General features: G+C 38.4%; 1 protein-coding gene and 1 pseudogene across 3 annotated transcripts in view; one reads left to right on the top strand and one right to left on the bottom strand.

Moving 5' to 3' along the window:
- The window catches only part of LRRD1 (leucine rich repeats and death domain containing 1), a 35,773-nt gene extending 35,098 nt beyond the window's left edge, over positions 1-675 (top strand). The window contains exon 6 of one of the 3 annotated variants that reach the window (XM_004317722.4): positions 288-675. In XM_004317722.4, coding sequence (XP_004317770.2) covers positions 288-474 — 187 coding nt within the window. In that variant the 3' untranslated portion in view covers positions 475-675. The remainder of the gene's footprint in view (positions 1-287) is intronic. The other 2 variants (XM_073809728.1, XM_073809729.1) reach the window with 2 other exon arrangements.
- A 521-nt stretch (positions 676-1,196) lies between these two features.
- On the bottom strand, positions 1,197-17,150 carry LOC109548639 (S100P-binding protein pseudogene; annotated as a pseudogene).
- Between the last annotated feature and the right edge of the window lie 85 nt (positions 17,151-17,235).

Genomic DNA, 17,235 nt, shown 5'->3' on the forward strand with positions numbered 1-17,235 from the left:
AGTCCACAATTATTTTGAGCTCTTGAGTAAATCTCTCTTAGAATCAAATGTTAATTGAATTGTTGATTTTCTTCAAGGAAACAAGGGATGGCATGGGACTAACATTCACTTACTATGTATGTGCCAAACTCTGTGCTAAATTTTTATATAGACTATCTTCACCAATTAATTTAATCCTCACTTCACTCTGGTAAACTAGGTTGAAAACCTAGATATATAATACTGATGTAGTTTAAAACAGTGTTCTTAATTGATAATTAAAATAATTATTATTTCAAAATTTTCAGCACTGTTTCATTAAGTGAGAGAGTCCACCGAACACTTGATAAGTGGAAAACGGAAAATAACAACTTGTCAGTAACCACTGCTGCTCTAAGAGACCAACTAACTCGGGCACTAACTATGATAGGAGCATATGAAATTATGGACAAAATAACGGCTTTAAAACTTTTTACATGTGCAGTTAAATTCTGAACAGTGTATCCAGAATAAGAACTGAGAACTTATGATGCACTTATATAATTGAAACTGGATACAAGAGAATTGCACGTCATGTTTCTTTTCATGTATTCCTAAGAGATGATGACAATTTATGGCTACCACTCTAGTGTCATAATAATAAAATATTACAGACACCATTTTATGTATTTATTCTGTTGCCTCTCTACCCTTCCTTCAGAGATACAGATATAAAGAAGCTGTTCTTAAGCTAATATAAATCCTTAGGCACTCTTATCCCTACTGGAAAAAGTTTAAAAATAGAGAAGGATTGGAGGCATAGGCATTATACTTGTCAACCAATATTTCATGTTGCACTTCCAAAACAACAACAAAGACAATAAAATAATATGGTGCTTAAATCCAACCTGCAAGATTAAGTCCTTTGTTTAATTTGGTCTCACATCACAAAGTTTCTGTATCTTTTAAGTAGAAAGTTATCTTATAAAGTTAACAAAAACTGCACTATGTCTAGAATATTCTTAAATCACTTGGAAACCCAATACACTAGTTTAAGTGAGTGAAAAGTGAAGAATCCAGAAGTATCATTAGTTTCACACGTGGCTGGTGTGATGGTTAATGTTCTCAGCTGGCGGCAAGGTACTTCCATAGAACATTGAAATGGGAAGGATCTTGGAAACTATCATTTTACAAATAAGAAAATTAAGACCTAGAATAACTAAGTGATATAAACCAGGTTCTCTACCCTTCATTCAGAGATACAGATATAAAGACCAGAAAATTTTCTAGGGGTAACTTTGGTCTGAAGAGAGAAAGAGAGAGAGAGAGAGAGAAAGCTGGATAACATCAGAACAATGAAAGCACTTTCATTGTGCCCAGCTCTTATCGTCTCTTGCCATATTGCTACAACAGCCTTTTAAACGGATGTCCTATCCTATAGACTCACCCAAACCATACTGTATTTTGCTGCCAGATTTATCTTTTAAAAACACAGATCTAACCATATCAACCTCCTGATCAAAATTTAAAATTATTTCTTTTATAGCCTAGATCACTCCATTCTTTCCCCATTATTCTCCAGTCAAGCCAAGCTTTTCGAAACTCCTCAGATATGCGATGAACTCTCATTCTCTCGTTTGCCTTTACTCTTATTTCTGCATGGAACATGTTCTCCTTTTCTCTGAATACCTACCTCTCCTGGCTAATTTCCATGCATCTTCCCTAAGACTTACCCCAGATCATATCCTCTCCCCTCTCCCTGAGATCAAATCTTGGAACAAAAATAAGATTTGCAATGTAATTACAAAAATATCTAGAAAATAATGGTTATGAGAACTTATTTCTTTAATTATTATGCTATAAATATATTATACAATAATATTCATAACATTAGTAATGAAAGAATAAAAGCAATTTGAAATAATTAAGCATATACTAGAGCAAAACATGACTCAAAGACCAAATATATTAAATCTATGACAGGCGAAATTTAAATCTCTAATATAGCAGCCATATTAAATACTGTAGTTAACTGTGTGTTCATGTTGGTACATGACAGAATCTGCCACTTTGCAATTGGACTTCCTCCTCTCCTATTTTTGATGAACTTGATATTATATCAATATCTTGGAAACTGATGTCTAGATCCTGAAAGATTTCCCATAAAATATTTTTTGTATAGTTACATTTTGTTTTTTAATCGGTCTGACAATTTTAGCTTTTTGATTTGAGTATCTATTTCCATTTAATTACTGATATTTTGGGGTGGGTTTTTAAGATATATTCACATGCCATAACAGTCATCTTTTATTTTTAACAGTCATCCTTTTAAAGTGTATAATTAGTTGAGTTGTGTACCTTTCACCACCATCTAATTCCAGAATATTTTCATCACTTCAGAAAGAAACCGCAGGACCATTAGCAGTCACTCTCCATTTTCCCTTCCCCCTGGCCCCTGGCAACTAATAATCTGCTTTCTGTCTCTATGGATTTGCCTACTCTAGATGTTTCATATAAATGGAATCATATAATACATGACCTCTTGTTGGAGCATGCATCAATATTTTATTCCATTTTATGGCTGAATAATGTTCTATTGTATTCTGTTTATCCATCAGTTGATGGAAATTTGGGTTGTTTCCACGTTTTAGTTGCTATGAACATTCATTTACAAGTTTTTGTTTAAACATCTTTAAAAAATTATTTTGGGTGTATAACTAGAAGTGGAATTCCTGGGTCATATGATAACTCTATGTTTAACTTTTTGAGGAACCATCAAATGGTTTTCCACAGTGGCAGAACCCATTTCTATTCCCATCAGCAATATATGAGGGTTTCAATCTCTTCACATCCTCTCCAACACTTGTTATTTTCATTAAAATTTTGTTTTTTATTATATACATCCCATGACATGGTATCTCATCGTGATTTTTTTTTCACTGACAAGAACTTTTATTTCTTTTTAATGACATTAAACATAACTGCTACAAGGGGAAAAACATGATAAAGAGGAGGCACCAAACTTCAGTTTCATAATTGATCCTGACAACAACCAAAGTAAATTGGGGTCCGCATTAGATGCAGAACTACAGGTTATTTCAGGCTCTTTACTTACAAGTAAACTATGTAAACAGCACATTCATACTCTGTATTGTCAAGATCCCTGTGGCGAGAAGTCATCACAGATGAAGAAGGCTAGGTAGGCAGTTAAATGCACACAATGCTTATGCAAATAAAACAACATGGCAAGAATTCTACATGAAAATTAGACTTAGAGGCCAACACCAAATATGAGATATGTAGCTTTTAAAAACAGATTAAAACTCTAGATTCTACCCACTACTGTCTTTAAGGCAAACATGCCTAATAATGAGTTTTCTTTGGCTTTGTTTTTCTTCTTAAAGAATACCACGTTAACTGCTAGGGAACAGTTTTCTCCTTCCCCAGTCTAACAGATTTAAGTAAGCTGCTAAAGCTTTGGAAAAACAGAATTATTTGAGCAAAGACAAAATGTGATTGTCACATTTTCTCGTTAACCCGTCACTCATTTGATTTGGCAAAAGTGATGCTCCCATTACATATCAGTCTTAAACCCTCCTGTACCAGGGAGGCAGGAACATGAGTCTTAGACTTTTGCCTAAGCAAAAGGCTGTCCCTTTACTCCTTGGTTATCTGTGGGGAACAAGACAACTGCAATGCTAGTTATTCCAGTAACAATGAATTCTAACTATGCTATAGTTCCAAAGGTGGATGTTTGTCCCATTCCATCAAGCTAATTTACGGAAACCTGGAGAAGTGACTGATATAGGCAATGCCAACTGAAATAACAGATTTTGACTCTTGCCTTTGAACAGAACTCTTCCCCTTTGCATTTTGGTCCCAGACTCTAAACCAAATGTTGAAGGAAAAGAGAATCCTTGACTGGATAGAAATAGTTAACACTTAGGGATGTCCATCTAAGTTTACTGGTAACTATGACCAAGTTTCTCCCAAGTCAGTTTCTAAAGCAGGGTAGGATGTTTAAGATGGGTTACTGGCATACAAAGATGGGGCTTATGGAAGAACAAAACCAGACAGAGGCAGTGAGACCAGTATCACAGGCCGTGCTATAGCAACTAGGTACAACCTTCACAGAGAGTGAACAGCAGCACAAATGCCAGACATCTCCCAAGAGATGTCTAGAGCTGTCTGTAAAGAGAATAACAAACTCCTAAGACATCCATTAAGATAGCTGCACATAGCATTACCCTCAAGATCAGGTAATGCTTTGAGCACAGGCTTAATCAAAACTATTTTAGATCCACTTTAGTAGTTTTGTAAAACTGTACATCAGAGATTTGACCAAGTAAGGAGATGGTAACATCCTGGACCAAAAGGCACCTCTTATTAACTAATAATGGAGACAAAAGACAGCTTCTCCAAAGTCTCTCCCACAGGATGGAAGCTCACTGACTAATATGTCAACTCATACTTGAAGTTGGGGTTCAGCAGATGAAACTGAAGACCAACTGACACCTCTCAATAGCACTGCTTTCTGGCCTGTCCTAGAGTCAAGACTCTGGGTAGGTGGTTCTTCAATAATGAGTACAGTAAGGCTTTTCTTAAGAGGCATATCTATGTCTAACAGGATACAGGAATATGCTGGTAGAGCCCTAAGGTCACTGGGGAAAAAAGAAGGAAAATCCTTGAAGAAAGGCAGAGAAGGCAAACAGTCACAAGACTGCAAATCAACAGGGGTTGTTAGTCATCAACAGGGGTTGTTAGTCAACAGGGGTTGTTATTGCTATTCTTCTATTAGAGTTAAGATGTACAAGATTTGTAAACACTATTGTGCAAAATAAATTTAATGAAGAATAAAAAAAAAGCCAAAAAATAAAGGCAGCTAGTAGGTACAAAAAGAAGAGAAGATTTACACTTTTAATTTGTCCTTTCAACTCTTCAGATGTGCTGGATTACCAACTTTTAAAATACTGACAGGTATTCGGAGATTCAAATAAAAAAAGTAAGAGGGGTTGCTAAAAGTGACTTGTATCCATTTATAAGTCACCAGCAATAATTAACACTGGCTTGCAGCCTGATAAAGAATCTCTTCCTCATAGGAGATTAAAAGATGATTTCTTCTGGGCACCAGAAGTAGACTTCACCTCTGCACAGAGGTGGGTGTTTTGCTTGAGCCTGGGTGTTTTGACTTAATGCTGGCTTTCAGGCGGTAGCCACCTTCAATTTAAATTAAAAAATTAAAACTATATCAACTCAACACTGCTTAAATGCATAGACACACACAAACAGGAAGGACCTTATACAAAAAATTTCAAGTCAGCAATGGGCATTTCCAAAAGGTGACAAGTTCTTTAAATAAAAATGTTGTGAAAAATAAATTTTAAAATCTACAAAGCACAAAGCAGCAGAAGATGAGATGCTGCTCTGGACAGGACCCTGGATAGGGACCTTCACTGCTGATGGGAGGAGACAAATGGACTGTACAGGAAATCTGGTAGACGCTGGAACCGATGGTGGCTTCACATGTTCCCGTCAACCCACTGAGTCAGATTGTATTTTTGCAGAGATTTCTGTTGGAACCAGGCATAGTTTCACCTGGTGAGGTCCAAAGGATGCTGCCATTTTGGGTTCTGTATGTGATAAACGTGATCCATCAAGGCACACAGCTCCCCCAAGGTACCTTGGTTAGAGTTCACTGGGTCTTCTATATGAGCAATGACATTCCTGAGATAACTTTGCTTCTGCTTTTTTAGATCTGATGGTGAAAACGTCAGAATATTAGTCCTTGTTTTGGTTTGCAGAACAGGAATGACCTTGCCTAGTCTTTTTTCATGTACCTTCAGCTTCCCAGAATCTTTGTCAAGAAAATGTTTGTTTGATGAACTGGAAACAACTGGAAACCTCATTTCAAAACTTGATTTATGTGATCCATTTCTCCAGGATGACCCCATATTAGAAGGAGTCTTTGAATGGTTCAATATCTGAGAGGTTACAGGTGTAGGCTTCTTACTGTTAGATATATTTTTATCAGAGACAGTTTGTTGAAACTTACTGTTTGAAGAAGGGAGTGGGGGCCCATCATAGGCAGAATTATTGGGGCTGATCCCTTCAGATTCTGTGAAAACTGTGCTCTCACTTAGGCTAAGACCATCTTCTCTCATCTCTTCTCCAAGGGAGGAGGGTTTTTCAGTAACTTCGGATGTATCAGTCTTGTCCTTATCAAGTGCAACATCACAAACTGTTGGATCAAATGGTGCAACTGTAACTTTTATAAGATTCTTTTCTAGTGCAAAGCGTCTGTTCAATGGTTTAGTAGGAGTTGGTCCATGACCAGCTGATGTATTTAGTTGAGGTAGTTTGAAGAGGCCAGAGGTCTCAGCTTCTGGTCCCAAGCTGTACAATGAATTTTTCTCTTGGGGAGTATCAAGTGGAATTTGACTCCCTTTCCCTCCCTTCTCAACATTCCTGCTGTCATCGTTAGACAAGCCTCCTCCCCAAGAAAAGTGCTCATTTGATAGGTCATCATCCTTCAAAAGCTCCTGAATCTTCCTCCGTGAAACTGAAATGGCCATCATCTTTTCCATCAGACAGTTCCAGCAAGGAGTCATCCAATCCATCCTCATCCAAGGAATCCCAACAAAATGGGGCATTGTCTTTAGGCAAGGTACCAGAAGATTGTTCAGAGGGCACTAGTGAGCACATCATACTGTGTGGAGCTGCTGGTGTGATCTCTGCCTTTGCCACGAGGCCAAATGGAAAAAGGGTTCAGCTCCTGCTAGCTGTTCCTTTCAGGAGACTTATCAAAATGATTGACTCCCACCTTCGAAGTTTGTGGTTGTGAAGCACAAGTATCACAGGCACTGGGGCTTAGCAGCCACATTTCTGAAAGAGAAGCTCTTTCTGAGCCACTACCCCTACTCTCCAACTCCTTCCAAAAGGTCTAGTACTGGGAGTTCCCAGGTAGTCCAGTGGTTAGGATTCCACACTTCCCCTGCAGGCGGCATGGGATCCCAAATGCTCACTGGAAGAAAAACATCATTACTTGCAAACTTTACTATGAACACAAAGGACCACTATTCTTCATAACCACTGAAAACATCAATTCCTATGGCACATGACATCCACAGGCACAGAGCTGGCTCTTCTGAGCTTCTCTCATAGAATTTTCCAATAGGTCAGATTATTTTGAAGCAAATCCCAGGAATCACATCATTTCATCTCCAGAAGCCGGGCTGAAGCCTAGGTGAACGACTGCACCTCACTCTGTCCCATGCGTCATTTTATCCTCTCATTGTGATTTTGATTTGCAGTTGCCTCATGGCTAATGCTGTTGAGCATCTTTTAATGTGCTTATTGGCCATTACTATATCTTCTTTGGAGAATTATCTATTCAGATTCTTTGCCTATTTTTAAATTGGGTTATGTTTGTCTTTATTGAGTTGTAATAGCTCGTTTTGTAGTCTAGATACAAGTCCCTTATCAGATGTATGATTTACAAAAATTTTCTTGCATTCTGTGGGTTGCTTTTTCATTTTCTTGATAGTGTCCTTTGAAGTATAAAAGTTTTAAACTTTGATTAAGTTCTATTTACCTACTTTTCTATTGCTTGTACTTTAGGTGTTACATATAAGAAACCATTTTCTAATCCAAGATCATGAAGATTTACACCTATGTAAGTCTATATTAATAGGGTTTTCACCAATGTAAATCCTTTTGCTCCCTCCAGTGACTGCATGTGGTTAGTTTTCAAAGCTACTGCAGAGGGAGGATGGGGAGCAAAGTACGTTAAAACACCACTAAGCTTGCTGTTCTTATCAAGATACGGCTGCTTTTCCTTTTTTTAAAAAAATAAAATTTATTTATTTGGTTGCGCTGGTAGGGCTCTTTAGTTGTAGGAAGTCCCTACAGCGGCTTTTCTTTAATAAATCCTCCATGGGACTTCCCTGGTGGCGCAGTGGTTAAGAATCCAGCTGCTGGGCTTCCCTGGTGGTGCAGTGGTTAAGAATCCACCTGCCAATGCAGGGGACACGGGTTCAAGCCCTGGTCCAGGAAGATCCCACATGCCGCGGAGCAACTAAGCCCGTGCACCACAACTACTGAGCCTGCGCTCTAGAGCCTGCAAGCCACAACTACTGAGCCCACATGCCACAATTACTGAAGCCCATGCGCCTAGAGCCTGTGCTCCACAAGAGAAGCCACCACAATGAGAAGCCCGCGCACTGCAACAAAGAGTAGCCCCCACTCAACACAACTAGAGAAAGCCCACGCGCAGCAACCAATGCTGCCAAAAAATAAATAAATAAACTTAAATAATAAATAAATGCTCCATGGATTGCTGACAGGTTTTGGTTAATTTTCAGAGTTCTGAAAAAATTGATTCTGACATTTTTGGGGTCTGTTTTCTTGTTATTTTTGAGGGGAGAATTTTAGGAACTTTTGACTGCCATTTTCACTGACATCACTCAATATATTTAGTTTTATATCTACCATCTTGCTATATGTTTTCTATTTGTCTCATCTGTTTTGTGTTTATTCTCTTGATCTGTCTTAATTTTACCAATCATTTTTATTCTTTTTTGTATTAATTTTATTGCTATTCTTTTAGAGATTACATTAGAAATCACAATATACATATAGCAAATATGCAAGAGCTAAAACTCCTTAATGTGTGTTCTCTCCTCTTCACTTGTTGTGTTATCATGCATTTAATTCTATATTTAAATTGGCTAACTTTATAATTGTTGCTTTTAAAGTCAATATATATGCACATATATACAATTATTTCTCCCAGCGTTCTTCATTCCTTCCTGCATTTCTATCCTTCCATCTCGAATCATTTTCCTCCTGCCTAAAGAATTCCCTTTAATATTTATTTTAATCCAAATTTTCTCTCGACGAATTTTCTATTTGACGAAAAATAGCTTGGCCCTAAGAAATTCATTTTAATAATGTTAGCACATTACTCTTACATGCTTCTATGGTGACCACTTAATTTTTCTTGGCTCTCCCAAAACTGAAATGGTTCAAGAGTCACATCTCTCCTCAGAGGAGTTTGTCAATACTTAAATTCGGTTTGCTTGGTTACCTTGCAACCACGGCTCTCTAATGGTTTCAAAAGCTATCATTTTTGAAATTTTTTTTCCCCTGGAGTTTGGATTTAAGAAGGAGGCAATGTTCTTATGTGGTTTTCTTCATCCTAAATAGAAGCAGAACTCCTAGTTTCTATGTATATCATTTCTGGAATGCTTTTCCATCTCTTTGCTTAAAAAATTATAATAATATTGGCTTTGGGCCAGTGTTTCCTGCAAGAACCAAAAAGCAGGATGACGTAGCTGAAGTTTTCTTCCTTCGTTTTGAGGACCTTAGTTTAAGTTTCTTCTCAGTCTCCCATATGGTGGTGGCTGCTTAAGGTCCTAAATATACCCTATTAACAGAACAATGTCTCCTTCTTTAGGTCTCTTCTGGGTAACTAAATTCCATCCTACTTTTCCTTGTCTTGAGCAAATTATTTTTTTATAGTTTGTAACTGGAGCTTTGTGTAAACTTTAATGTCCTCACTTTGCAACTTTGTGCCCTCTGTCGAATTCTCACTCTATTAATTTTTGTGTTCTTGCTGATAGTCTCTCAGAAAATAATCTTGTCATATCCCTAGGCAACGGCTCTGCTTGTGGATGAATATGGCTACTTTCACTTCTCCACATTATTCTCTTTCCACTTATGCTATGCATTCTAGCCTCAACTACGGCAACATTCTTTCTTCCTTCATTAAATCTTTAACCTCAACCTAAACACAGAAGAGGTGATTAAGCCTCCTCAAAGTCAGACTGGCACAATGCTTTCACCACCAGTTACTACAGCTTTTCGACAGTTAGGTACATGAGTTTGTTTCTAACTATCCCCCATCCTTTATAGCAGTGGTCCCCAACCTTTCTGGCACCAAGGACTTGTTTTGTGGAAGACAATTTTTCCACGGACGGAGGCAGGGGGATGGTTCAGGTGGTAATGGGAGCGATGGGGAACAACGGAGAGCGGCAGATGAAACTTCACTTGCTCACCTGCCACTCACCTCCTGCAGTGCAGCCCAGTTCCTAACATGTCCTCGGCCCAGTCCTCAGCTTGGCTACCAGTCCTTGACTCGGGGGTAGGGGACCCCTGCTTTATAGAACACATACCCAAAAGCATACTAGCTAGCATGCATGTGTTATTTTCCACATTTCAAAGTTCGGCTTCTTACAGAAATTAGAGTTCTCACTTCTTTTGAAATTTATCTGAACATAATCTTGCTCAGTGTACCAATATTTTCAGGAATATTAATTTTTTGTTTGTTTTGTTTTGTTTTTGGTAGACAGGGGTAGCCATCAATAGTTTCAGGTGAGTGAGGTTTAGTTACATTCCCCCAAAACCTCACTCTATCAATGAAGCACTTGCTTGGACAATTCTTACACACACACACACACACACACACACACACACACACACACACACACACACAAAGTTATGTAATATATGAAGTCCCAGCTCTGTCATTTTTTAGTATTCTAACCACACCTTTCAGGAAAGATACATTGGAGGCAAATGTGACAATATACTAGAGGCAAGATCCAGTTAACCTTATAGTCTATTTTAGGCAACCAGAATCTTCCAAATCCTTAGCTGGACAAATGACAATTTAGGGATTGAGCCTGGAGAGTCATCCTTAACAGAACAGGCTATGGGGCTGGATGGAATTTTTTTTTTAATTCTAGTAAAGCACTCATAAAATTTACCATCGTGACCATTTTTAAGTGGCATTAAGTACATTCACACTGTTGTGCAACAATCACCACCATTTACCTCAATAACTTTTCATCATCCCAAATTGAAACCCCAAACCCATTAAACCATAACTCTCCCTTTGCCCTTCTCCTCAACCTTTGTAACCACATACTACTTTCTGTCTCTAGGTATCTCACAGAAGTGGAATCATACAATATTTGTCTTTTTATGTCAGGCTTATTTCATTAAGCATAATGTCTTCAAGGTTCATCTATGTTGTAGTGTGTATCAGAATTTCATCCATTTTTAAGCTTGAATAATATTCCATTGTGTATATATACACCGTATTTTGTTTATCCATTTATCTGTCAATGGACACTTGAGTTGCTTCCACTTTTTGATTTTTGTGAATAATGCTGCTATAAACATGGGTGTTCAAGTCCCAACTTTCACTTCTTTTGGATATACATCCAGAAGTGAAATTGTTGGATCATATGGTAATTCTGTTTAGTTTTTTGAGAAATCACCATACTGTTTTCCAAAATGGCGCACCATTTTATATTCCCACCAGAAGGGCACAAGAGTGCACTTATCCTGGTACGACTTGTTATTTTCTGTATTTTTGATAATAGCCATTCTAATTGATATGAAGTGGTATATCATTGTGAACTTGATTTGCATTTACCCAATGATTAGCGATGTTGAGCATTTTTTTCATATGCTTATTGGCTATTTGTATATCTTCTTTGAAGAAGTGTCTATTTGAGTCCTTTGTTTATTTTTTAAATTGGATTTTTGGATAAAATTTGTATATTCAGGAGTATCTCTGAAATATTTTAGCCAGTACAATATATATATAAAATGTCACTAATATCTTCAATTAAAAACCCATTTCTAACAACTAGCATTTTATTCTATATTTACATATTATAATTTTACCAATGAAAACACATTTCTAACATTCACTATGCAAATTTGCAAAGCCTCTGGTATCTAGCTTTTAGTAGTTGCCTCTGATATGACCTTCCTGAGTCAAATTCTAGCTGACCATCCTGAGAGTTATATTCCATATTGTGGCAATTGCCCACACATATACTAACACATAATATCACACTGCTATATTAAAAAATTTTTAATTTAAATTAAATCACACACACCATAGCAAAAAGCTCTATATCTGGTTCTGTGGCTATGGTGCTGACCTTTCTCTCCTTCACCTACCATGCCCAGTCACATTTGCTATCTATTCTGTTTCTTGAACGAGCTAATTTGCCCATTCCTAACCCAGGGTCTTTGCACTTGCTGTTCCTTCTGCCTAGAACACTCTTCCTTTTGATTCTCTCATGGACTTATCCTTCTCAGTATCCAGGTCTTAGCTCAAATGTTACCTCCTTAACGAAGCCTTCCCTAACCCCCAAATTAAAAGTAGTTCCTTTCTCCCGAGTCTTTCTTAATCAAACTGCCCTGCTTATCTTAAACTTAAGTTTATGTGTTTATTAGCTCCATGAGAAGAAAGACTTTTTATTTGCAACTTTGTACCCAGTACCAAGATGAGTGCTTTGGCATACGGTAAGAGCTCAATAAATACATATATTTTATATTCAAGTGAATGAAAGAATGAATGAATACCTAGAGTGTGACATGTGTTAGAACAGAGATAAAAAGAAAGCACTATGAGAACACAGAGCAGGAATACCTAAATCATAATGCCAGGACAGGCTGCCTGGGGTAGGTGAGAATTGTGCTGAAACAACTATCCTGATAAGAAGTAGATCAGTCAGCATGGGCTGCCATAACAAAATATCACAGATTGGGTGTAACAGTAGAAATTTATTTCTCACAGTTCTGGAGGCTGGGAAGTCCAAGATCAAGATGCTGGCTGATCTGGTTCCTGGTGAGAGCTCTCTTCCTAGCTTGTAGACAGCTGCCTTCCACCGTGTCCGCACATAATGGAGAGAGCAAGAAGATGACATATCTTCATCTTCTATTATAAGGACATCAGCCCTATCAGATTAGGGTCCCACCCTTATGATCTTATTTAACTATTATTACCTCCTCACAGGCCTCATCTCCAAATACAGTCACAATGGGGGGATGGGGCTTCAACATAAGAATTTTGGGGACACATAAACATTCATTCCATAACAGAAGCTATATAAAGAAGGGCAGGCATTGTTAGGAGACATTCCTCCATTGGTCTCTCATGCTCCTACGCATTTTGCTGGGCATGTCAAGAATGACGGCACTTCTGGGCGTGGTGCTAGGCCACTGAAGTGAGGGCCTCACCCCAGCACAGACTTAGCTTCCTCAGGACCGAACACCTAGTGGCAGGTGAGGAAAGGGCAGAATTTCCTTCCTTTTTAAGACTGAAAAATATTCCATTGTATCTATATGCCACATTTTGCTTATCCATTAATCCATTGATGGACATTTGAGATGCTTTCATGTTTCAGTTATGGCGAATAATGCTGGTGTGAACAATGGGAAATGACTTCTCTCTGTAATCATGTATAGTGGCCATCTCTGCTAAGGGCAGGGAAATCTGTGTAAATTTAGCTGGAAATGTTTAAGAAATATCATTTAAGAAAATGTTTCTCTTCCATTGTCCCAGAGTTGAGAAATGTTTGTCCTTGGAGAGAGAGAGTGTGTGTGTGTGTGTGTGTATGTGTGTGTGTGTTGTGTTTGGTCCAGTAAGTTACCAGAAAACTACAGGAGGAATGAAGGTGTACATTTCATTTCTCACTGGTGTAGAGACTTGAGGGGCCTAGAACTCGAGGCGCCAAATGGGATGGTTTTGCTTAACTGCCTCTTACTGAAAAACTCAGACTTAGGGAAATGTATTGGAGAACTGTGTCCTGTCTCCTGTAAATTGTGTCCTCTATCCTCTGCAGCGGGGATGGAGTTTGTGAGCTGGGCTGTGCTTCCTAGGGTAGAACAAATCTCTGTGGGTACAGGTTAGAGTCCTCCTAAATGGAGATTTTTTTTTTACAGTAGGGATTAAAGAAAGCTCCTTCAAAGAGTAGTAACAGAGAAGTAAATTTAAACACAACCAGATACTGTTCTGTGTCCATGAAGGGGACCCCCAGTCCCCATGAAATGTTTGTTTTGTTCTTTTCCTTTGACTCTAGAAATAGTCATATTTAAGCATCTATTTTTTGTGTGTGTTTTTTTTTTTTTTTTGCGGTACGTGGGCCTCTCACTGTTGTGGCCTCCCCCGTTGTGGAGCACAGGCTCCAGATGCGCAGGCTCAGCGGCCATGGCTCACGGGCCCAGCCGCTCCGCGGCATGTGGGATCTTCCCGGACCGGGGCACGAACCCGTGTCCCCTGCATCGGCAGGCGGACTCTCAACCACTGCGCCACCAGGGAAGCCCTGAGCATTTGGTTTTAGTTTTTCTCTTGGGTACTAAAATTTATTTAGTTACCTATAATCCTTCAATAAAGTTGTAAAGGTAAGGTCATATGTCAATAGTGTGGTTTTGGGTATTTTAAGGGGAACACCCTTTCTGTCACAGAGCATCATCTTACTAAGGAATTATGGGAAAGTGAGCAGAGGCTCAAGGCCGAGCAAAGAGGGGAAAAGCTCTTTGGAAAAATGGCTGCAATCTATACTGATTCAGGAGTCAACTTAATATAATCCTCCTCTCCCTCCCAAATATATAAGAGGAAGATTACAAAAAGGGAAGAAAACTTTTAAGAAATGATCCTAGCTTATTTTCAGTCAAGCATCTTATTATTTAAATAAACATTAAAAATATTTAAACAAAGAAACTCTGACTTTGATCACAGATGCTTTGTTTATCAATCACCCAGCATTTCAGTCCATTCTTAGATCACAATAAGGAACCAAGTTTAATTTCAATAATATTAAAAGAGTGGTCTGATGAGAAGTATGCGCAACATAAGAAAAAGTTGAATTACCATACTCAACTAATAAGATAATAGTAGGGTTGAATCCATGGTGAAGCAACAATCTCCCTTTTCATTTTATGATGTGCTTCTGAAACATCACCTTGGAAAACTCATATTAAAATAACAACAACAACAAAATAAATAAATAAAATAACAAAAACTATGGTTATACAATGGGCCTAGCTTGAAGTTTTAATGAATAACAGGTTTTGAATTTAAATGATTTCACAGGAGGGTAGTACTGGTGGTATGCAACTGGCTCCACAGAGAACAAAATTTGAAAACACCACATATCATACTCTAGGTCAGCAGTTTTCAAACTTCTTGGTTTCAGGAATCCTTCACAAACTTAAAAATTAAGAACTCTAAAGAACTTTTTAAAAAGTGTGTTATATCTATAAATATTTATAGTAGTAAAAATTAAAGTGGAGAAATGAAAATGTTTATTAATTTATTAAAAATAACAATCCCATGTTAATGCATTTTTATGAACACAGTTATATTTTCAAAAACAAAAAAGAGAGAGGTGGCATTGTTTTAGATTTCTGCAAATCTGTTTAATGCCTGGCTTAATGTAAGACAGCTGAATTCTCATGTGCTCTCAATCTACTGTGCTAACTATATTGTTTTGATTGAAGTACATTAAAATAACCTGGCTTCACACAGATGTAGAGCTGGAAAAGGGAGGAATATTTTAGTAACTTTTTCAGATAATTATAGATATTCTTCACAAGTGGTAGTATCTTAAAAGTTAGTTGCATGTAGAGTCTGAAACTGTATCAATGAACTTTTTGTATTCTGTTATATGAAAATCTATTGGTCTAAGTTGTACTTTGAATGGATGTTTCACTCACTCATGATCTTGTAACATCACGCATTGTACCTCTGAATATACTGGCTCTTAATTATGCAAAGATTCAATATGCTGACACATTTTATTATACAAACTCCACTTGTTACTAAATTTTCTCTGTAGAAAAGTCTCAAGAATTGGTAAGTTGTCAAGTTCATAGTGGTAGATATGTTTTCTAAAATTCTTAATTTTTATTTGAAAGCTTTAATTTTATCATTGACAACAAGTACTGCCAGTGATTTTCTTTTAAAGGAGAGGCTGACTTCATTTTCAAAGAAAACATCTGTCAAATATCCAAATCTGAAGGATCAAAGTTTGTCACTTGTTCTTTCAAGCAAAAATGCCATTCTGTGAATAAAGCAGCAAGTTAAAATACATGTACTCAATGGCTGACCTTTAAAAAAATTAATGCTTACAATTTCATCAAGGACCTTCTTAAGTGAAGCAGGCAATTTTTTTCTACTGCAAGTGCATGGCAGTGAAGAATAATGACTACTAGAGTTTGGTGCCACTTGCCATTGATTTGTGCTAAGGTCCCAGAAGTTTTATTTACTATTAATTTGACACCATCACTGCAAATTCCAGCAGTAAAAAAGCAAATAATGGTATTATTATAAAGGGCTTTGATTTTGCATACACCCCCTGGAGTTCTGGGGATCCCCAGAAGGCCATGAACCACACTTTGTGAACTGCTATGTATTAGAATAAATGCAGAATATAAAAACGATTAAAAGACACAATCCCTATTCTCAAGTTCATCTTGTAGCAGAGGAAACCGACTGGAGACGACTGCAACACAGTTTTAGTGATGGAAGAAATGGCAGCCGTGTGGAGGATAGATCAAAGGCAAGCACGGAAGCAGAGACCAGGTAGCATACTACTGCAGTAATGCAGACAAGCAATGATGAGGGCCTGACCTAGGGCAGTGGCAAGAATGGAGAAATTTAAGGTGGTGGAATTACAGGACTCGGTGTCTGATTCGATGTGAGGCACAGCGGAGAAGGGCAGTTTGGTGGACAGTGGTGCCCTTCCTACAGAGGCATTACAGGAGGAGAAGGTTGGCAGCGAGGTGGGCGGAGATTTATGAGTTTAGTTTTGCATTAACTATGACATGAGCATCAGCTCTCTAGGCAGAGGTGTCAGAACAGGCAATTCGCTATTAACTGCTCCTTCCCCGAGGGCCTCACAGTTCTCATTCCCTTCTCTACCCTCAATGCCTAGCACAGTACCCAGCTCTTAAGGTCGACTGAATAAAGAAATGAATCTGGTCAGGGGCTCGTGACAGTCAGCTAACAGGACGGTTCAATTTGGCAGTCATTTTATATACACGCTTCTTTGAAACCACGGGAGTGGATGAGATCAGGTTGACTGTAGCAGGAGGACTGAACTCCCGCTTCAAAATCTTTCTGGTCCTAAACGGTCAGAATAAGGGGCATTCTTGGGAAATGTTGCCTCCAGTAGGTCACGACGGCCTATAACATACAAATTTAGCTTGTAAAACCTGTTTCTGGAGAAGGCAGAACACCCAACAACCAAGACTTGTCACCTTTATGTCCGCACTTCAATACCTGTCAGACTGGTTTTACTTGGGGTGAGATGGGACTGACCTCGGCGTCCCAACCTTCTGTGGGTAGACGGCGTCTTTCGCAATCTCCCTTTTCGCGAATATTTGAAACTGTCTCTCCGAATGGCCACGACGCGGACCTCGAACAGGTTCAGACGCGGTGCCTTCGCTCGCCTAGGCAGGGGGCGGCGCCCC

This window comes from Tursiops truncatus, chromosome 9 (assembly GCF_011762595.2).
Source record: "Tursiops truncatus isolate mTurTru1 chromosome 9, mTurTru1.mat.Y, whole genome shotgun sequence".
NCBI classification, from domain to species: domain Eukaryota; kingdom Metazoa; phylum Chordata; class Mammalia; order Artiodactyla; family Delphinidae; genus Tursiops; species Tursiops truncatus.